Source organism: Spinacia oleracea, chromosome 5 (genome assembly GCF_020520425.1).
Source record: "Spinacia oleracea cultivar Varoflay chromosome 5, BTI_SOV_V1, whole genome shotgun sequence".
NCBI classification, from domain to species: Eukaryota; Viridiplantae; Streptophyta; class Magnoliopsida; order Caryophyllales; family Amaranthaceae; genus Spinacia; species Spinacia oleracea.
The window spans coordinates 9,063,103-9,086,693 of NC_079491.1; the positions used below are offsets into that span (position 1 = coordinate 9,063,103).

The window sequence follows — 23,591 nt, forward strand, 5'->3', positions numbered from 1 at the left end:
AGCATGTTGCACCTTAAGAACATTAGTATATAATTAAAAGAACATCTGATTACGTAAAAAGAACATGGACATATATTTTTTATATTTTTAATAAATTGTGATTTTTTATAACAAAAAGTAAAATATTATATTACATGTTCTTTTGTCGTAATGTCATGTTCTTTTGTTTATGCACATGTGTTCTTTTAGTGCACCATGCTGCATCATGATCCATAGTCCACGAATTGGTATTTCCCTCCTATTTTCTTCACAAAAAATGAGACATGTCAAAATCTGGGCTCTTAAAACCAGAATATCCGACTACTACACTCTTCTCCTTCTTCCTTCTCCTTCTCCTTCTCCTTCACCTTCACCTTCACCTTCACCTTCACCTTCATTCATTATACCTGGGGCATATACACAGCAAATAACCTTTGAACTTCACTCTCAAACCTCCTCGGAATTCGCAAACTATTGTCACTCATACAGAGACTCATCACTCGTCGTCAGTAGCAGGTAAAACTTCCGAGTATATTTGTCAATTGCTAATTTTGTTAATTGTAAATAGTAATCCAAATTATTGATTGAATTTCTTTAATATGCGTACTCTTGTTGCTGTAATTTGCATGTATCACAATTATTCGCTCCGACTTCACTCCCATCTTCATCAATTATCTTCTTCCTACCCTTCTCTGGAATCTGCTATCCCCTTTCCCACTCCCATTGTTCTCCTGCCATTCTTGTTGCCATTTTCTCTGAAGCATTTTCACAAACACCTTCAGTGCATTTCGATTTGTCCCGAAACCCAGCACTTTCTGAACCAATACTCAACAACCCTTCTTCAACATCCACTTTCCCGGAAAAACCCACACCACATTCATCCATATCCCCTTTCTTCATGAGTGTTCTTCAAAAAGTAAACATAGTTTTTTAGCTCTGAATTTGTAGGTTTGCTGCATTTTTTTTTTTAAAATAACAAATTCGTTGTGGTGGGTGGTTGTAGGATGTGAATATGTGATTGATTGTTACTCCCTCCGTCTCTTTTTTTTCTTTACGTTTGGTATTTTGCACACGTTTTAACGATTAATTAATGTTTATTGAGATTCCTCTATTTTTTTATTTAAACAAGCCAAATTACGTTTATTTATAATGTTTTTACTTTTATCAAAATGCTCAAAATGCTGATATTAGAAAAATGAGAAAAATTTAATGTCCCAATGGAAAAGCGTGAGAGATTAAATGACCCAATGAATTTAATTGGTTAAAATAATCATTGGACACAAATTTTGATAGAATATTAAAGCATTTATGTGATAATATAAAAGGAAATGTAAAGAACATTTTGCTACACACAAAAAGTAAAACGTAAAGAACAAAAAGAGACAGAGGGAGTACTAGACAAGGAGAAGACGAAAACTGGGTAGCATATTCGCCTTTCGAGGTTGTTAATAAATACAAGTAATAACTTAGTATGGTGTAATTGATGCATGTAGCTGTATTTCTTGCATAACTTTTGGGGCTACATTGTTGTATAGATTACGGAGTATAATCTTGACTTTGGAGAGTTGGTGTGTAGGTAACACTTTATGAGTATCCTGTTACACTCCCAGTTCTATTGTTGATTTATGAATATACCAACTAGCAAGTTCATTAGCAGGCAACTATTGAATCTTGATATTTGATTCTCAATGTAGATTACCTATAATTGGTATCATTTGTAGTTTAATTGTTAGTGTGGTAGTTAGGTGGGATGCTTTGATGGTAACTAGTTAATTGGGTGAAGGCTTTGGCATTTGGTAGAAATGTGGAATGATCAGCTTTTCTTGTTCAATGTTCAGTAATCAATACAGTTAGTGGTCTGCTTCTCCCTCTGTTAAAGACTTAAAGTTCGTGGTAAATTGGTAGAACTGATGATTGTTAAGGGCTAACCTATTAAAGAGATAGGTAGTGCAGGAGGCGGCCACCACCAGTCTAGGCGCCTCTCCTCTTACTCCTTTATTCTTGAAATTAAGCTTCATGGGATAGGATGAGACATAAAGGATTAACAATTTATGGGATGATTCAAGCTTTCTGATTAATTCCATTAAAAATATAATTCAGATTCATTTGAATGGCTTTAAGAAATACTGCCAAATTAAATTTACTATAACTGTAAAGCTATAATTTGAAATATTATTTTGAAGTTACAAATAATTTGAGTCCTAGGCTCCTAGTTGTATTGTCATTTCATTCTATGTTTTCCTTTCCATGTCATTGTTATCAGGTATTCATGTGTAGTATTTCTAATTTGAGCTATATTGCTTTGGCCTTTGTAGTCTATTAAATCTGTTGTATGAGTAGTATTTTTGTACTGTAACTACCATTGCTTTTGGGATAATAGGAAAAAAGAACTAAAACTAGATGTTGGTTTTTTTATATTTTTTATTTGTAATCAATTAGTTTGATTTTATATTCGTCTGAATCGTCTCCCCCTTCTCAAGTTTCTGGCTCTGTCACTGCAGACACACAGAAAGGATAGAGGCGAAAAATGGCGGGTTTTGCTCCACTGAGAGAGACTTCATCACCAGGCATAGAAATTTCTGAAGAATGGTCAGTTGCTGCAGACAACATATCAAAAAGTTTCACATCACTAGCTCCTATTGTCTTCATATGCGGCGCTAAAAACAGTGGCAAGACCACTTTCTCTCGTTACCTCCTCAACACTTTCCTTCCTAGGTAGCTTTCTCCCTACCTTGTCATTAGACCAATATTTTCACGTGACTAGCCATAAGTTTCCCGTTTCCCTCTTCAATTTATGTGGAATTTTTGTGAAGTTGATATTTTGTACACCTCTGATTTGAGTTGGGTATATGGAAGGGTAATATTGGGAGTGCAGCATAACAAGTCTATCTTGGAGAGAAAGCAAGTGAGTCATCTCTGTAAATAAAAGAGATCACGTGAGGGAAAACATGAGGAATCCTATAGAGAGTCTCAGTTGTTTTGGTTGTATTTGGGAGATAATCAAGCCTCTCGAAAGCTTGAATGTCATTTACATTTTCTGTAATTCTCGTATTATCAATCAAATTCATCTTCTTCTTCCTTTATTTTCTGCTCAAAATTCCAGTTCATTTCAACCTTTTCTGTTTTACTCCGTATTTTATCTGCTAAATTGCCGGTTTTGCTAAAGAGTATTATTCGTTTCGGTTTAAACTTAAATTCTTTGTTGGTAAGACTAGATATAAAATTGGTAAGGGCCTTTTTTTTATGACAAACTTTTCAGGGCTTAATTACACTAAACATTAATGTTCTTGTTTTTGATAGTTCACTTTTATTGCTGATTGATTTGGTCGATCAAATTGTTAACTAAATTTGCGTTTGTATCTGTTGTTCTTCCAGTAGAATCTCCTTGAGGATTTATTTTATAATTAAAAAAAAAATTAGATTGGTTTGTCTCCCCTTGGACTTGAGCATGCTTACTGATAAAAGTAGACATTGTTCCTTCACATAGTTTGTAGGTTAAACAAGGCATTCTGTTATGTTTGTTGGTGAACTAAGTGAACTTTTAAGTAGGTGTCTGTTTGGCCTGCTCGGTAGACTTTTGGAACAACTAGTAGTTACATACTTACTTTTGCAATGACAGTCTTTTATGTCAGATGTGTAATGATAATGGGAACTTTTACAATTTATTTAACTTATTTTGTATCCGGTGATTTTTCTTCTACATCTGCCAGTTTTTTGTATTGAGTTATTAATTCTTGTTGGCAGATACAAAAGAGTAGCTTACTTGGATACAGATGTTGGACAGCCAGAGTTCACCCCTCCGGGATGTCTATCACTTACCATAATTGATGAAGCAACTCCAGGTGCTTGATTATGGGGAATTTTTCTTCTTTTTCATATGTTTTTTTAAGTAACTTGTAGGTTGCATTTCATCAAAAGACACTTATTATGTTTTCCTATTTCTAATAAATTTTGTTTCGTTCCTCCAGACTTAACTATCCCTTGTCTGAAAACTCCTCTAAGGTACAAACACCTTTGGCTTATTCGAATGTCTCTTTTCAAGTTCTTTAAGAGATTGTTATTTAACAGTTGAATGATTATGCTTATCCTTCGATATTGCGGTGAAAATAATATAAGAAGCATCTGCAACATCTGTTAACCATTATGCTTTGGTTTGAAGTATGACATAGCCTTTTACTTCTTTGGAGCCCTGTTATCTTAAGCTCTGATTTTCCTGTATGCAGTAAATGAATTTTTTCTGTCTATATGCTTTAAGTTAGTGTGTTTGGTATCTTTTGGCTGTATTGCCTAATAAACCTGTCACAATAAAATGATAAATATCTAAACCTCTTTATGTGTTAATGCCTTCGCACACCTTTATTGATTTGATATATGCGGGTTTTTAAGCATCATCTGGAATTTAGGGACTTTTTCAATTTTGCTTCAAAGACTTTACAAATTAGGATACATGGTTATTGTTGTAGACTTGTAGGCAACTACATCATTTGACTCTTTTTTTCCTTTTCAATCCCTGCTTAATGCCAGATAACTATGTAATGTTGTAGTTTGAGCAATCCAGTTGAGTTCCTTTCAACTTAACCACCAGGATGCTTTTCAGTTTTCACAGGGTTTTCCCTAATTCAATTTCTCTTTCGAGGTTGCTTAAAATATGTGTTGTTTCAAAGTCCGATAATTCTGTTTTGTTTTGTTGAATGTGATCACTATATATGGGACTGAGGATAATTAATTAATGGAAATATCTAAGGAAGGTAAAGATGAAATTACCATCGTATCACAACTCACAAGGCTCCAACATTTGTTCATCGTTATTTTTTTATAAATAAAATCGATCTCTGAGTTGTATGACTTGTACCAGCTGATGTCAAGTAGAATATGAAGTTTAAACCTTTTGATTTCTTGGAATAATGAATTCATTTTCAACTAGCCTTCTGTATGAATTTTGAATATTGAGGGAGATGAAGGATGGATAGGGAAATAGAAATAGAGGAAGAGGGAAATAGAAAGATCATGAACATGTTGATTATTTGGAAAATTTGTGGAAGTTGGGAGTTGCTTGAGCTTGGTTTCGTTTCTTCCTTGTTTCTGTCAATCATGTTTGAACCAAGTGCAAGAAACTGAAAAGTACTGCCGTTGTAACCTTTTCTTGTTAAAATTTTTGGTCAATATACAATCATATGTTACCGGTCTCTATCCTAGGTTGCTTTAGGATTTTTTTTCTTTTCTATGTGCTGTGAGGATCTCTCTGTAGGCTGGGTTGAGGGAGGTCATGGACGCAGCTTTACATGCAGCGTTAGCAAGTAGAGGCCTTTTGTAAACCATTTAAGCAAGTTTTCCCGTCAAATATTTTAGTTTCATACTTATATGAGAAATTGAGAAGCCTATTAATGCTTATTATCAGTTATCATTCTGTATAATGACACCACTCTCTAGGTTCTTCCTGATTGTTCCCTAACTGCTTCCTCCTTCCCTTTTGTATCCATAAATATGTCAGCATCACATTTGGTAGATCAGTACCGAACCTTTTTTTTCCTTCTCGTGGTTCTGTTTTTAAGTATTGTGCTTATCTTGAGATATAAGTATTGTGCTTATATAGTTGTTTCTTTGCATGGGTGTCTTCAGATGCTATTTCTTTGGAGATGTTTCTTCAAAAAGGGATCCTGAAACCTACTTGAATTGTATATTTGCACTGTATGATCACTACAGCAAGGACCTACAGGTTTCAAGTAAGAATGCGAGCACTGGTGCAGCTGACCTTCCTCTTATTATTAACACGCCTGGCTGGGTGAAAGGTAGGTCGTAAAAGTATCTCCAACTTTTCCTCATGTATGTACTTCTCTTTCTTCCTTTGGCATACAGCTAACCTGTTACTTAACAGGTCTTGGTTTTGATATACTGGTTGATATGTTGAAACACATGGCTGCAACACATGTGGTCAAGATAAATATATCTTCTGTGCGTAAGAATTTACCTGATGGGGCATTCTGGTTGGATGAGCTTGATGAAAGTTCCGTTAAGTTGGTGGAGATGACTTCTGCTCGCAAGGATTCTTACAACCGATCGTAAGTTTCCTGAAATTTTGTTATTTTCTACAATTTCTGTTGTGAACTTTGGACTGCTTTCACAAAATCTAGTTATAGGCATCTAGCGCTTACAAGTTTGAACAAGATGACCGATATTATGTGGTTAGGAAGAAGAAATTGTTGTTAGGTGTTTGTTAACTAAACCTGTTGTAGACATGACATCAGTTTGATACCTGGTTCGGTTAGGTTTTGTATGCCTTAATAATGCTTAAACTTAATCCACATCAACCTAGTCTTTTTTTTTCCTGGAATACTGTCATTGAGTCCACAAGTTATCTGGACCCTGGTTCAACCTAACCAAGTTTGACAAAGGAATGTCTCACTACTGGGTTAGGTTGAAAATTTTGGGTAATTGATTGATTGAACCTGCTTTAATCGATCTGAAGTTGACATACAACAGAAATTACCTGGGTAGTAACTGTGTTTGATTGCATATTCTTTCACTGCCCACACACTATTGTCTGAGCATTCGGTCAATGATCATGTATTATCACTTTACCTCATTTACTCCTTGCAGGGCGTTTGGATTTTAGGAATAAATGTTTCTTGTTTCTATCCGTGCATAGATTTCTTTTCAATACAAAAGTCACTATTTGAAGCCTTTTTATATCTTCTTGTTCTGAACATTACATATTTGCTTTACTAGTTTACCTTTCTGCTTTGCTTCCAATAACTTTAAGAGAATCTAATTTGTTTCTCATGTGTTGATTGAACTGTCTCCCAGGGTGTTGGTGCAAAAGGAAGCACGTCTTATAAGAGAGCTACGATTGATGGCTTACTTTAGGCAGTGCTTTCCGAGTAATATGGGTATCACCACCATCAAAGAACTCTCCCTTGCATTAGCCTCTCTCACCCCTTACCAAGTCCCAATATCAAGTATCAAAATTAGGCATCTTCATTGTGAGGTCTGTTCAGTAAACTAATAACGTACCTTTCTGTAACAAACTAATTGTATGCTTTTGAACTATTACTACTCTGCTAACACATGATTTCCTATTTGATATCATTCTTTTTGGACCATTGTTATTCGTGTTCTAATTATCAAGGTCATTTTTATGTAATATTTATGCTAGGTACCAAATTCTGAAGTCTTCTATAGTTTGAATGCAACCATAGTTGGATTGGCTGTTAGCTGTGCAGACTCACAATCTCTGCCTGTCTGCGTTGGCCTTGGTATGTACTACATATATATGTACCTTTTTTTTTGGAGGCATGGTATGTCCTATATTTCTATAATACAAAACCAATACATCTTATTAGATTTAAAATGTTATATCAATGTTGTTTTGTATTTTGTTTTCTATTCCAATTAGAACACGCTTCAGGTTCAAAAGAAAATATTTGATCATTTTCTTTTTGTAAAGCACACTGTTCATTGGCATTTGGATACTGTTGTCTGATTGTATGTAGTCTATATGAAATTAAGCATCTTTTCCCCATTTATATGCGTGATATAGAAAATGTATTCTAAATTCATGATAGCAAGAACTGTAAGTAGGCGATACCTGTGCACTAACCCATATTATCCCAAAGAAATATATGTAGGCAATACCTGTACACTAACCCATATTAGCTCATAGTGAATACACTTTGAAAATTCCCTAAGGTCCATTACTTCTGAGTTCTGAGTGCTTTGATTCTTTGTACTACAAAGTACAAACCACAAAGCTATATGAGAAAGAGATTTGAATGTTCCCAGCACTTGCTTTGGCATATTACTACTTTTAGCGGAAATTTTAAATAAATTTCCATTTAGGTGAATGAGTTATACGTGAGAGAAATATTGAGGTCCAATTCCATGCTTGGAAGTTTTATCTGGTGTGTGGAGACTGGACTATAGCTTAGCTTTCAACTGTGGCACTTGGCAGCCGACTCTACGTCTAGTTCATATTGGTATCTGGGATTTTAACTGTGGCACTTGGCAGCTGACTCTACCTCTAGTTAATATTGGTATTGGGGCAGGCTAGAGGAACCACCTACCAATTGTTAAAATAGGGAAGTGAAGCTGTTTTGGTCTTTGTTGTTCATTGAGGGTTGCTTGTTTGTCAAATTCTGATGTTGTTGTGCATACTACATGTGATTAGTTGATATTTTATGATAAACTTGAACTTTTAAACATGTGAAAGTGTGTACTTGTCGTTGTTAACGGTACCTGAACTCCTGATCTCAAATTCTCAAGCCAGGAACTAATGCTAATAGTTTAACATATTACATGAATGTAGTTATTTTTCCACATTGGTCTAATCATACTTGCACATGTTTGCCTGATACAAGTGTAATGTTTCTCAGAAGACTTGATGTTTTCACGTTATTCTGTTGTCCAGGTATCGTGAGAGGCATTGATACATTGAAGAACGTGATCTATTTGATCACACCTGTTCCACAGAAAATTCTAACTGGTGTAGATATTCTCCTGCAAGGATATATTCAGATCCCTACTGGTTTGTTGCAGGTATGGTTATAAGTTAAACTTCTCTTGATGATTTTTTTCCTCCATAGTCTATCGATGTTTCTAATTTTCTTTTATAGTTTTATCCTTTACACGTCCTTGGATATTAGTGAAATTTAGTTAACAGTTTCACTATTAATTGGATGATTATCGGGGCAGGATGACTGATTAATTATTGTTGATTTACTTTTGGATACTAGTTAGTTACTGATTGCGGGAGCCTATATGATTCTTAACTTATTGTGAATGATCTTCCTTTTCAGGTACAAGGTTGTGTATCTCCTTACATGTCTGCAAACGTCGTCCAAACAAACTAGCTGATAAAGAGCCAAGTGACCGTAGGCACGGAAAATTTGTTAACGTACCACGTTGGATATTGTTCGGGTCAAAATATTGACTCGAATATATATTTGACGATCAATTAAACTTGATTAATTTGGGTGAATAAAATAATTTAGCCCATTTAGTTATTTTAATTGAATTCATTTATTTTAATGGTAAATACCCAACAAAAACGGGTTAAAACTATTTAACGGATCATAATTGTTAAGTCTAACTTAAAAGACCCAAAGAGCACATTAAAAACCCTAGAGGTCCCCTAACTCTATAAAAAGAGTGCTTTAATTTATTCGATAGGGGAGGAGAAACAAACGGCAAGACCTAAAACTCTCAAATCTCTCCCTGCCAGTCAAACATCAAATATTCAAATCGGCGTGCCGCTCCATTCTAGAAGATCAACCTTGGACGAGATTAAGCTCGGAGGCCCTTATTCAAGAAGATCAAACTAGTCCGTGAGCAACACCAAATCAACATCAAATAATCAAGTGGAAGAAGAACAACAAGCATATAAAACTGACGTGTAGTTCTATTTCTACATCAACATTCTTGAACGAAATCAAGCCCGAAGGGTCATTCGAGTACAAATAAAATTAGTCCGTGAACCAAGTTAAATTCAAAGTGGAGATCGAATCAGAGGAGCAAAATTTAAAGATTGTACCCAGAAACTTCAAAAATCAATAAAATGTATTTTGTTCACATATTTTGATTCTTTTATTTTGCAGACTTTAAATTTGTGTTTACAGATTTGGCACGGTCGGTGGGACGATTTCTACCTCTCATCTCTTTCTCCGCAATCAAATACTGAAGCACTTTCGAGCCGTAAAAGCATGATGATGAAGAAACAAGATCCAATCATGGCGGCCAAGAAAAGATATATTCACTTTGATGCAACCTTACCGTCGCTAATAAACCCTCAGAAGGTGGCTGCAAAAGCAACAAGTTCTTCCCTCCAACATCAATCCAGGGCCCGCCACAGGATCCAAGAAATCGAGCGGTCCATAGTCCGTCACAGGAGCCAATCAATGGAGCAATAAACGTCGTCGTTGCAAATGTCATGGCGATTGAAGCAAGCATGATTGAGGAAGAATTGGTGAATAGGTAGCAACTCATTGAAAAACTTGTCCAGGACGGCGAAGAAAAATGAGCCCAAATCAACCGACAAGAAGAAATAATTGCCAATTTGATCAAGAAGCTTGAAAAACGTCCCATTGGCGAATCATATAGAAATGGTGAAATCGAAAGTGAAGGCAAAAGCAATGGATCTAAATCGATTGCGAAGTCCAAACCAAGAAGGAAAAGAAAGACCCATGGTGATTCGTTCTGTTTCCAACAAATTCCAGATATGATAGACAAAGCTATCAAACACCAACTTGATGGAAATCCTAACGAAAGTGGCTATTACATCACACCTTACACAAAAGGATTGATGCATGCCTTGGAGATGCCTAACGCTTCTCAACCTCCAAAATTCATGCAGTTTGATGGAAAAGGCAATCCGAAGCAACATGTTGTACTTTTTATCGAAACGTGTACAATGCAGGCACTAAGAGAGACTTGCTCGTGAAATAGTTTGTTCGATAGCTAAAAGAAGTTGCCTTCGATTGGTACTCTGATGAATTAGAATCTAGATCGATTGATAGCTGGGACCAGATGGAAGAATTGTTCCTGAATCGCTTCATAAGCACTCGTCGTATTGTCGGCATGATGGAGTTGATACAAATAAACCAGTTGGAAGATGAACCGGTCGTGGAATACATCAATACTAAGTCTTCAATGCAAGGATCATTTGCACAAAACCTCTGCATTTGACATGTGCATTCAAGGCATGCATTGGGACTTGGTTTATATCTTGCCAAGAATCAAGCCCAAAACATTCCAGGATTTGGCAACTCGAGCTCACGAAATAGAGGTTGCGATAGCCAATCATAAAGAAAAGTCCAATTAGTCGGGCATTTGTTGAGACCTTGACGATTTGGGTCCACAAGTCTGCAAGAAGTTTCAACAATGATCCTGGGAAAAAGGTAAAAAAGATTGTCCTCAAAGCTCCTAAGCAGGAGCATAAACTGCATAACAAAAAAAAAGAAGACATTTTGAACTACATTTGGCTTGATCCAAAAAGGTGAAAAAGTAATCACTATATTTGGTACGTAGGCATCTTGGACAATCAAAAAATTCAAGAGCAGCCACATAAAAAAATGGAAAATAATTAATTTTGTAGTATAAGTTGATTTTGAAATTGTATTCCTTAAAAAAGATTAAATGAGAACATATGTTTTGAAAAACACCAAATGTTTTAGTAAACAAATGCTTTTAAAAATGAAGTACGAAATCGGGGGGCATTGGTAAAAAAAAATTCAAATTTTGTTACTTTATCTTCAAAAATTATTTTGTAAAATGATGACCATGAAAGTTTGTTGTCATTTACTCAAAGTTTGGAGAAAGCTCAAAAGCAAACACCTCGAACCAGCGATCTGGATAAAGCTTCCAAGCACCAGGGGTTCAACTACATTGAGATCTGGAGAAAGCTTCCAAGACCCTGAAATTTGTAAAAGCGATAGATTGAAGGATGGAGAAAGCTTCCAAGCACCATCACGTAACAAATCTCAAAAGGACCAAACTTCACCAAATTTTCTTGAAGACCTAGAAGAAGTCGTCGAATTTTCTGGAGAAATCCACCAAGCACTAGGAATCCAAATGTTGAACATGAAGATTGGAGAAAGCTACATGCACACATGAGGTGGGTTTTATTCGACTTCCTTGTTCGCTAAAAACTCCCGCGTATTTATGGTGAGAGGACGATATTGCCATTTGAAAGAAAATCTACCCCTCCCCCTTGACCCCACCGTCAACGGCGAATCCCGAATTTTTGTATGGGGTTGGCCAAAACAAAATGTATTTTTTCTCTTTATAGTTTGCACTACATATGTTTTTCTCTTTCTCTTCTAGTTCTGTAGGAGATTTTTGTGATATGTTCTCAGAAGTTGAACTTTTTAGAGAATTGACCTCAACCAACTAATATTACTATTCATCGGGTTTTTTAGGTTCAAAAATATTGCATTCAATCAAACACAATTGAGTAGGCAACAAAACTTGAGATTACCTCCATGTCAGAAAACAAAAATCAAAATAACCCATATCATGAAAAAATAATTCCCAACAAAATTAGTATTAGTATACTCGTGAGAAAAAAAATCAAATAATTACAAAGAAATCGATCTGATAAAAAGATCCTATAATTAATCATAAATTGCAAATAACAAAAAAAAAAAAAAAAGCGACACACTGAATTTGCAAGAAACTCCTCTAGTCCTTCTCTGTTGACGTTGAAAAATAATGGGGAACAATCTATCTTTGAATTTTTCACAAACAAATTTAAAACCAAAATCAATCATCGAGAATCATAACAATTTACTACAACAAAATTATCAAACACAAATTGAAGTACCAAAACCATATCAATAACCTTACCTTAGATATGAAAAGCAAGTCAAATTCGACAATCTTGGTTCAACCGTATGTAACTAGTATTCTATGCACGCGATGCATGCGGATATGTTTCAAAAATCTGATTAAATATATACACATGTAAATATGTAATGTTCCAACGTTTTATAATTTTTTTTACAATTTTTGTAAGGGTATTATCGATATATTACGTGGATACCTAATTGCTAGGTTACTAAATTACCTGAACTAAAATAATACTTCAATGACATTTTCCCCTAATTTTTCCTATATACACGCTACACGTGCTTAAAAGCATGCACATTTGATAAAACATGTAAGAAAATTTATTTAAAATAAAAGAAAAAATAAACATATTTATATGTAACAAAATCTAGTTATTAATTAATTTAATAACAAATTAACTACAATAAACGTAAAATATTGTGTTTTATACTCCCTCCGTATTTATTTAAAAGATACACTATCTATAATCGGCCGTTTTTAATTAAAAGATACACTTTTCCTCTTTTTTTTGGCATGTCATATTTCCCAATTTCAATTATATTAATATTTCTCTCCTTCTTGTGATCCCACACTTACTCACATCATTTTTTTACAACACTAAATAATTCACCCACTATATCCCATTTTCATCTTAATTTAGTGTCGGTCAAAGTGTATCTTTTAATGAAATGAGTACTTTTTTTATTTACTTTTTGCGTTTTTTGCCGCAAGAGTGAAAGGAAGGCGAAAAGAAGAAGAAGGCGAAGAAGAGGAAGGTGTTTCTTGTAGTAATAAGGGCATGTTTGGCCAAATTTCTGGAAAGTAACTTTTGTTTGGCCAAGTTTCTTGTAGTAATAAGGGCATGTTTGGCCAAGTTTCTGGAAAGTAACTTCTGTTTCATAGAAGAAGTTATACATAAACTATTTCTAGAGAAATAGTTGTGAGAAATAGAATCGTTTGGCCACCAAATTCAAAAGTACTTTTAAGACTTAAAACCAAATTTACATTGTTTGGCCCATGATATATTCTTATAGTTATTTCATCTTTTTTTTCTTATAAATAAAATTAATAATAATAATTTGTTGACATATAAAGGTAAGAATTTGTTGTTCTTGTTTTTATATTTATCATCTTTAAACTTGCTCTTAAAATTTTCTTTTGAAACTAACTTGAGATTTTGGTCGGTTGTAGCAATTTTATTAATTTAGTGAGTTAATTTAAAGTGTAATTATTAAACTATTATTTGAAATTAAATTCTCGAATTTCACCCGAGATTCAAAATTCTGAAAAATAATTCGTTTAAGGATTAAAGATTATGTTATTCTAAAAATTAGTTTAAACTCAAAGATTAATTATGAAATTACGAATTATGTTTTAAAATCGAATTAGTCATAAGATATTATTTTCGTTAATTGATTCTCTTTAAATCAACATTTTCTAAATCAAAGTGTTAAAGAGTTTATTTAATTGATTAAAGTTAATTATATTTAAGGTTTAAAATTCGAATTTACTTTTATTTGAGTAAATGACCCAATCGCCTCATTACTTTGAAAGTATGAGACATCTTTCTACACTTATATTTGACAAATGCCTAGAAGTAGAAGGTATAAGAAGATGAAAAAACAAAAAACTAATGCAGTCTTATATAGAAATAGAAGGTAGAAGGTAGAAGAAGATGAAGAGACTCGTCGGAAATATAATGCATTCGGAGGTTTGTAGACACTAAAAATTTATAGTGTATTACAAATAAATTAAATTAATTAATTTGGACCGATATCATAATATTAATCCATTTTAATTATTTTTGGCCCACCTAAATTAAATACCCAAGTTAATCAAATACAATTTGGGTCATAAATATTTGGGCTAGGTCGTATTGTCAGCCTGAAATAAACAAATCAAGTAGGCCAGATCGAAGACATTAGAAATAACTTCACAATTATTTATTGTTTTTCTCTTTATAGTAACAAAAGTTTGGTCACTTACCCTTTCTCATCAATTATATATAAAAGAAAAATTTGGTAATATTAATCCAACTTTTGGCCGGTTTTCTTTTATTAATCCCACCTACGATATACTTTTTAATAATCCCACATTTACTACCCAACGACTTTTATTGGACTTAAGTGACCTGTAATTGGTGAAAAAGTCATCGAGATGGTGATGAGTTGATGATGATGACTGAATATATCGAGAGAGAGTACTGCCACGTAGGGACATATTACCGCCTACAATAGGTTTATGACGTGTTGGGCCCAATAAAAGTCGTTGGGTAGTAAAGTTGGGATTATTAAAAAATATTTCGTAGATGGGCTTAATAAAAGAAAATCGGCCAAAAGTTGGATTAATATTACCAAACTTTCCTATATAAAATACATGTGGATAAAAATGTTGTTAGTTGCAAGTTACGGGTTGTAAATTGGAAGGAATGGGTTGGTCGCCCCACACTAGAACCTTCCATTTCAGTAAACACTAGCAACTTACAGGTTGTAAAACAAGGTTAAGTAAATTGAAAGCAGAAGACCCTACCCAACCCATTAATTTTTGAACCCGATCTACTCCAACCCGTTAGCCAAATGAACCTACTGATTAATCCAACTCAAAACCCGATCCGTTGTCCATATTGACACCCCTAGTTTTTCTTCATTTGGTGATAAGATATGGTATCTAAATCCATCTTTAAACCCATTGCTAATTGCACCCCTTTGTACAAACAATAGTGTAGTAGGCGTGTGTGTAGCCATGTATGTCATGTTTTAGGATATTCAATAATTTTAACAGGAACATACCAAGTGTATGAAGAATTCAATCTTGAACTTTACTAATTCAATGAAATACGTAGTAGGACATAAGAAGAGAAAAGATGTAGCACTTAGACTCCACTAATTAATTCCCACATAGTACATATATAGTTACATACCAAAGAATGCAAAGACCTTGACAAATTCCGACATGGCCACATCCCATGTAAATTGAACTACGTACTACACACCATGCATCAATTTACAAACAAGACCGACGCTCTACCACTAAGCTATAGCTAGCTCAATTATTTTAATAAATTTGTAGTAAATCATCAATATCTATCAATTATACCTATCAACTCTGTTTTTTAATACTCGCAACGTTTGTTACTTTTGTGCATGCCAATGCACAACTTTAATTATTAATATCTTAAATTCTCTTTATGAAAAATTATAAAATTTTTATATTTTGAAAATAAACATTGAGACGAATCTAACCAGATCTCACATGACTATGTTTTATCTTATATACAAAACACCAAGAACAGTCAAATTAAACTATATGAATAGTGTAAAAAGTTCAAACTTGCGAGTATTAACAAAACGGAGGAAGTACTTGGCAAGTTAAGCCATAATTAGGGGATATAATTATGTAAATTGTAAGAAAGAATCACCCACCCCTCACAAATATCCCGCTTAACATCCATACTACAAAAGCACAACCTCTATTCTAAGTTTGAAGGTTATATGCTAATTAAGATCCACATAAAGAATAAATTAATTTTAAAACGAAGCAATATCAATTTTTTTTACGCATAGCACACCCGGTTCACCGGAGCTTAGCTCCGACTACATCCGGATCCGACCCGGGTCGCACACCTTGCTTGTGGTGGGTGAGTCTCCCAACAAGAGTTTCTGCATACGAAGCAATATCAATTAACCAACGCATTTTATACCTCCCAAAAGTTTAATAATATAGTTATTAATAATTGCCTAAGCTTGCACGATGAGTATCATATATTCATATCTACACTGCATCTTGATTCTTAACAAAGTAACAAACACATTTTTGCTCAAAGGGAACTGACTCACTGAGTGGTGGATTTACAGATGATTCTGGTGGGTCACGTGACCCAGCAAAATGTTGAAAGAAAAAAAAGAAAATATTTCGCCCAAAATAGGACATTTTTCACCCAAACACAAAATGTCGCTATTTCTCTCCTCCCCATCTGACCGCAGCGCCGCCCAGCCCTCACCGAGTGTACAAGGTCACCGACTTACCGACAAACACAGGCGAAAGCTCCGGCCCACAGGTCCACCACCGTCAGTTTTCCGTCACCGCGCGCCCACGACGAGAAGCTGAAGCTCCGCCCCTCACCGTTCACCAACTCCGTCGCCGAGTCGCCGTACTACTCTACAGGGAGACGAGCGGTTCAGGTACGTTTTTATTGGTTTTAAATTTGAATTTGAATTTGTTGTTCATGATTAATTGTGTGCTTAGACTAGTTTACCTGTTTTTATTGATTAGTTGTGATCAAAATTGTCTGGTATACTTTGGTTAATTGCTTAATTGATTCTTAAGTTTGTGTTTATGAACAAGGTCTGTGTGTGATTGCTGCTGAATTTTCTCTTGCTTCACAGAATATAAGTTTTGTATAATTTTCATCGCAAATATGATGGTGCAGGGGTGTGCACAGTGCTCTTGGTGCACTGGTGTTCAAACGACATGCAATAAATATAAAACGCGGATATCTTGTTGAATTCGGAGAAGAAAAGAACAAAAGTTGTTTTTTTGATAAAAAAAGAACAAACGTTGTTCTTTTGTTAAAAAAAGAACAATGACTGTTCTGTCCCTTTTTTTTCGTTCTTTTGTTTTTCACTCCATTTTTCTGGTATATATACCTTCTTTTTTATAATTTTCGAATCAGAATTTGTGAAGAGGAGAGAGAAAAACTATGGAAAGGAGAGAGAAACTGTGAAGAGGAGAGAGAAAGTAATGGAAAATTCTCAGATATTGGTTGATTTTTCTACTTCAATATCAAATCTATTGATTCTTCTTCTTCAAATTTGAATTCCTCTGCTGATAATCCGATTTGTGAAGGTAATTTTTTAATTTTTTAAAACGAATTACTTATTTATGATGATTTTGATTTCCATGTTCATTATTTTCATCATTTCAATTTATTTTGATTTTTTTGATCATTTCGATTTCTGCATTTCTCAATAACCTTGATTAATGTATTTTGATTCTATATTTTGATAATTTTGATGATTAATGTATCTTGATTATATATTTATGACGATTTTGATTTCTGTTCTTTTTTCGATTTTATATGTTCTTTTAGTCTATCTTTTGTTCTTTTATATATTGGTTCTCATATATGTATTAAGAGATCGTAATAATACAGAAAATAATTATTGAACATGTTGTTCTTTTTTGCTTTAGCTTGTTGTTCTTTTTTGCTTTAGCTTGTTGTTCTTTGTTCTTTTTTGCTTTAACTTGTTGTTCTTTTGATATTACACACTTCAGATCAAATTGTTCTTTTACCATTTTTGTTGTTCTTTTATCTTTTTTGTTGTTCTTTTTTCACATGGTTAAAATAAGTGTTCTACATGATATGTTTTTTTCTGCAATTTTTAATGTTCTTTTTCTTTACTTTATTATGTTCTTTTATGCTCTATTGTTGTTCGTTTTTTTATTGGTAATGTTGTTTTACATGGTTAAAATAAGTGTTCTACATGATATGTTCTTTTCTGTATTTATAATGTTTTTTTTCTTTATTTATAATGTTCTTTTAGGTTCATCCTCTTTTTGTTCTTTTGAGGAATTGCTCTGTTTATTCAGCCTCTCTTCTTGTTCTTTCAGCTGTTTTTGAAGATTTAACATCATTTGTTGATGGTCAAGTAAAAGCTTCCTTTGCTCTTCAATACTGTACTTTTTGAAAAAAGAACAAACATAAAAGAACATTAAGATTTATATCTAATAAACATAAAAGAACAGAACAACAAAACCCAAAAAAAAAAAACAAGTGCACCGTTCTTATCATGAACATGGCTTGTATTTCTTCTCCTTCCCCCTCTTTTTTTATTTTTTTTTATTTTTCATTTTCTATATATATAATATTTCTCCTATTGGATTCATAACTTCTCATTTTAGAAACACATTCTTGAGAGAGAAAGAGGAGAGCTTTTAGTTTCTCCCAACAAAAGAGAGATTTTATGAGAGAGAAAGTTCAAAACAAATTTTCTCCTCCTTTTTTCTCTGAAATGTGATTTTAATTGAATTACGTTTACAAAAAAACTAGTTTATTAAGCGAAATACTATTTCAATTTCGCTATTTTTTGAATTTTTTTTATTCATTCAAAGAGGTTTATGCTGTTGATGAAGGTGCATCGGGTGATTAAGGTAAACTTTCTCGTTCTTAATTCTATGTTCTTTTTAAATTTTAATGTTCTTTTCTTATAACTTTCTATTTCTGTGGCATCAAAACAGTGTGTTCTTTTTTAGAATCAGCAATTGTTCTTTTTACATATTTATAGTGTTGTTTTCAGATATCTTTTGATAAATAAAATAACAGAATTAGAACATAAATTGGTTGAAAAAGAACATTTTCAGAACTTAAAAGAACAAGAAAAAATATAGATCTGGTTTTAAAGTTCATCAAAGGTTCGTCGTTTTATTTTTTAATTAGAACATAAATTGGTTGGAAAAGAACATTTCCAGAACTTAAAAGAACAAGAAAAATTATAAATCTGGTTTTAAAGTTCATCAAAGGTTCGTCGTTTTATTTTTTAATTAGAACATACTGTAAATTGGTTGGAAAAGAACATTTCCAGAACTTAAAAGAACAAGAAAAAATATAACTGTTTTTTATATTTGTACCTTTTGTCTGATTTGTCAATATTAGTGTTCTTTTTGTTAGTGTTTTTTTGTTAATGTTCTTTTTGTTAATGTTCTTTTGTTAATGTTCTTTTTTTTTGCGGTTTTTATTTTTGTTGCATTTTATTGTTATTTATGTGCGTTTTGGGACAGGTGCACCAAAAGCACCATGCACACCCCTGCACAATCTGAGCGTTGAATTTTCATGGAAAATAATTAAATTTTGGTATTTTCATACTTAATTTTTACAAGCATATATTAGCTAAGAACAGTCGAAGATGCATCAGGCAGAAATAATACTTTGAACAATAGTAAACCTGAGGGAAAGAGGTTATCACGAATCTAAGTGTCATTGATCTTCAAGTAAGTAATCTAAGCAAGTTAACCGAGGGAAATAGGTTCTCACATATTTAAGCAAGTAATCTTCACAGATCAGTAATGGTATTGAAATTCATTGAACTAATGCGATTACATCATCACACAATCATAATTTCATACTTGTAATTCATTACGTTATACCAAAAACTCAAAAAGTGTATGATTGAATACTACAGATGCACTAGATACTCTAAACATAGGCCGGGTAAAAAGATTCCGGATCATTATAGAAGTGCAACAGTTAATGGCGTTTACCTTTATAGACTTTGTTATCCTCGGATTATTAGTTCATGAGTGCTTAATTTAAATCTTTAATTAACATGTTAATTTATGAGTTTGTTTTGATTTTTCGATTTCTTATGTAGAGAGAGATTTGTTTTTAGATGTTCCCATGGATGAGTTATAGATAGATATCAAAATATTAAAACTTTTAAAGAGCAATTGTAATAATTTTGTTGGTATTTGATGGTGATATATATATGATATGAATCTTTCTCATAGATATGATATGAATATATGGTGCTCTATTAATTTCCTAAAAGATGACATACATAGACTCTTAATTGACTAAAGCTCAAGTCATGGTAATATGATCGACTTTAATTTGTGAGTGTTAAAGAGAAAGAGACCAGGAATTGAAGCTAGGGGGAGAATGAAACGAAATTGGTTTTAATGAAGCATATATACAGTACCTAATTGAGATTTTGAAGGAAAAATAAAATAAAATGAATTAAGGGGAGGAAACATGGCACTTTTAAATCCTCTTTATTAAATACTCCGTACGCAGTAGTAGTATTGATGACAAGAAGAAAAATGGGGGCAGTTCTGTCTTTCCACTATTATGTGAATAGTGCTATTTAAAGGTTGTTAGAAATGTAGAAAAGAAACCATCACATACAAATACGTACAATTCTTCCATTCTATTTCTACTACAAAAGTAAAAACCCCTAATTTCAAGTTTCAACTATGGGTATGGGTTTGGGTTTGGGTTTGGGTTTGGGTTTGGGTTTGGGTTCTTCAAGTTATGCTCTTCTTCTAACCTTTTTCGTGTGTTGGGTCATGTTGATACCACTCATCACCGGAGACGGAGTAGCATCACCCCAAGTAATCGCCCCACATTGTTCACCTAAGTGCGGAAACATCACCATTCCTTACCCGTTTGGTGTTGAAGATGGTTGTTACTTTGATGAACACAATAACGAAACCGCTTCTTCATTCAAAATCAATTGTACTAGTAACAATGATAGTTCTTCCACACCAATACCAATTTTTGGTGAAAATATTCAAGTAGTAAACATTTCAATAGAAGAGGGTGAACTCCGCATTTACACATGCATTATTTCTTACCGGTGTTATAATAACAACCAAAGTGAGTTTTCTTTTCGAGGCTGGGAATGGGGTATTGTCAACCTAGTAACGTTTACCTTGTCTAGCACAAAAAACATATTAGTTGGAATAGGTTGTGACACCTATACTTGGTTTAGCGGGGGTTCGAAATCACAAGACCCATCTCTCGGGATGCATGGCTCAATGCACTGAACCAACCGATGCAATGGATGGTGAGTGTTCTGGGTTTGGTTGCTGTCAGGCCTCGATTCCTAGTGGAATTTTGGATGCCAATGTTTCTACTAACACTTTTCGAAATCGATCATTGGTTCGTCATTTTAATCCATGTACTGCTGCGTTTGTTGTGGCTAAAGATGCATTTAAATTCTATCGAGCTAATTTAAGTGATGACATCAACCACTACAACGCATTGCAGCTTCCACTAGTACTCGATTGGGGTATTGGACAACAGAATTGTTCATCAGATGATGGAAGCTACTTGTGTAAAGATAACTCAGAATGCAATGATCCGGAGCATGCATTAGGATATCGTTGCAAGTGCAAACATGGTTACTCTGGTAACCCTTACCTTCCTCAAGGCTGCAAAGGTAATATTAATTAATTAATTTATTCCATTTACTTACTTTACATTTCATCAACGTACTACTCCGTATTAGTATTAATTTACTTTTGATAATCTTTCATTAGATGTTAATGAGTGCTTGGGGGGAAATCATTGCGAAAAGTCGATATATTGTAACAACATTGATGGAGGTTATTATTGTAAATGTCCGAGTGGTTATCACGGGAACGGCACCAAAACTGATCCTTGCATTTCTAGTAGACGGCTCGCACCAGTTTTGGTGGGTACAGGTAACGACAAATTCAAACTCGATTTTATTTCTCATACGGAGTAGTAGTTTCACAAAAAAAATTCTAATTATTTATATTGGGAGTGCATGAAATAATGAAAAAATAATAAAAAAAAAGGATAAAACCATACCAAAAATAGAAAGTGTAACTCATATTTCAATATGGAGGAAATATGTAAGTTACCATTACGAAACTACAATATCAATTTGAATAAAAAATAATTTAATACTCATAGTGATAGTGACATTCAACAATCAACAATCAACAATCAACCTATTAATCTTAATAATATTTTTTAAATCTTAATTCTAAAAAATGATATCACACCGATCATATAAAAGAAAAAAAGCAATTTCAGAGTGGATCATAAAAATAAGTTGGAAAAATTAAAGTGAACCTTGGTCTCTTGAATACTCCCTCCGTCCCTTAATACTCGCACCGGTTTGACCGGTGCGGAGTTTAAGACATTTAAATTGACTTATTAATTTAATGGGTGTTAGTTGATAGTGGGGTATTTTTTTAATATAGGTAGTGGGAAATGAGTATGAGGTGGAGAGTGGTGAGTGGGGGTGTGAATTTTTAAATGATTTTTGGTAGGGAATAGGGGTGTAGGTGGGGTTAGTAAGTAAGTGTGAGAAATAATATAATATTGGTATAAATTTCCATTTATAGAAGCGGTGCAAGTATTAATGGACGGCCCGAAAAGGAAAGCGGTGCGAGTATTAAGGGACGGAGGGAGTATATACTGATTTAAACCATGCACCAATATTAATGTGTTTCAGGAGTTGGTGTATCTTTGGGAACAACGTTGTTGTTACTTATTGGATGGTGGTTATATTCAGTGACGAAAAACAAACAAGTTAAGAAGCAAACTTTGAGAGAAATGGTGGTATGTTGCTAAAACAAGAAATGTGTTGTGATGAAGGAGTTGTAGAAAGAATGAAGATATTCACAGTGGATGAGCTAGATAAAGCCACTAACCAGTTCCATAAAGATAGAATAGTTGTGTATAAAGGAATGTTGAGTGAAGGGAGAATTGTAGCTGTGAAAAAGTCTAATAAATTGGAGGAAAGCCAACGAGAGGAATTCATCAATGAAGTGGTTATTTTATCACAAATTAACCACAGGAACATAATGAAATTGTTGGGATGTTGTTTGGAGACAGAGGTACCGTTATTAGTTTACGAGTTTATTCTCAACGGAACACTTTACCATCAGTCCATCATATTCATAATCCAAGTAAAGAGTTCCCAATTACCTGGAAAATGAGGTTGCAAATTGCTTCTGATTCAGCTGGAGCTCTTGCATATTTGCATTCCTCAACTTCAACCCTTATTTTTCACAGGGATATCAAATCCTCAAATATACTTTTAGATGACAAATATAGGGCTAAGTTGTCGGATTTTGGGACTTGAAGATCTGTGGCCATCGATCAGACTCATGTAGTTACTCGTGTCATGGGAACGTTTGGTTATATGGATCCCGAATACTTCCATTCACACCAGTTTACAGAAAAGAGTGATGTTTATAGTTTCGGTGTGGTCCTTGTTGAGCTTTTAACAAGCCAAAAGGCAGTACGTCCAGAACTCTTGTTTGGCATCGTTATGGAAAAGAAAAACTTCTTAATTGTTTGGCATCTTGGTTCCTTTCCCATATGGAAAACTCTTGTTTGCTTGATATTGTAGATTCCCAAGTTCTACTAGAATGCTCAAATGATGAGTTTCTGAGTATTGCAAATGTTGCAGAACGATGTTTAAACTTGGATGGAAGGAGAAGGCTGGAATAAGCAAAGCTGGTGAGACCTCAACCGAACCACATTTTCTTTGGAAAGTACGTAGATCGAGCTTCATATTCTGCTCACTTGTCTCTGCTATTCAATTCCATATGACGTGGCAATGATATTTAATCCTTTATTTATTTTATCTTGTCTTTTATTTCATGTAAAATGCAAACATTTACAAACTCATCAACATGCATGGTTTTTGCAAGATTGGATTCCGCAACCTTAAGCTTTAACATTAAATGGATTCAGATCCTACACGCGGATCCGTTTGGATCCGCATGGATCTGGATCCAAAATTTTTGAAACCGCC

At 33.9% G+C, this 23,591-nt stretch overlaps 1 protein-coding gene and 1 pseudogene across 2 annotated transcripts; both read left to right on the forward strand.

Annotated features, from left to right (window-relative positions):
- Positions 1–364: 364 nt before the first annotated feature.
- LOC110794471 (polynucleotide 5'-hydroxyl-kinase NOL9) lies at positions 365–9,036 on the forward strand. 2 transcript variants are annotated; one of them, XM_056829217.1, is made up of 10 exons: positions 365–495; positions 2,460–2,694; positions 3,724–3,821; positions 3,948–3,981; positions 5,599–5,768; positions 5,855–6,038; positions 6,784–6,964; positions 7,133–7,232; positions 8,384–8,511; positions 8,772–9,036. In XM_056829217.1, exons 2-10 carry the CDS (start codon positions 2,507–2,509, stop codon positions 8,823–8,825), a joined length of 1,137 nt encoding a protein of 378 aa, XP_056685195.1. In that variant the 5' UTR covers positions 365–495; positions 2,460–2,506; the 3' UTR covers positions 8,826–9,036. The 2 variants fall into 2 exon arrangements, with proteins under 2 accessions (XP_056685195.1, XP_021855146.1); XM_021999454.2 differs by having other exon boundaries at positions 366–495; positions 2,481–2,694.
- A 10,259-nt stretch (positions 9,037–19,295) lies between these two features.
- LOC110794470 (wall-associated receptor kinase 2-like) lies at positions 19,296–23,486 on the forward strand (annotated as a pseudogene).
- Positions 23,487–23,591: the final 105 nt, after the last annotated feature.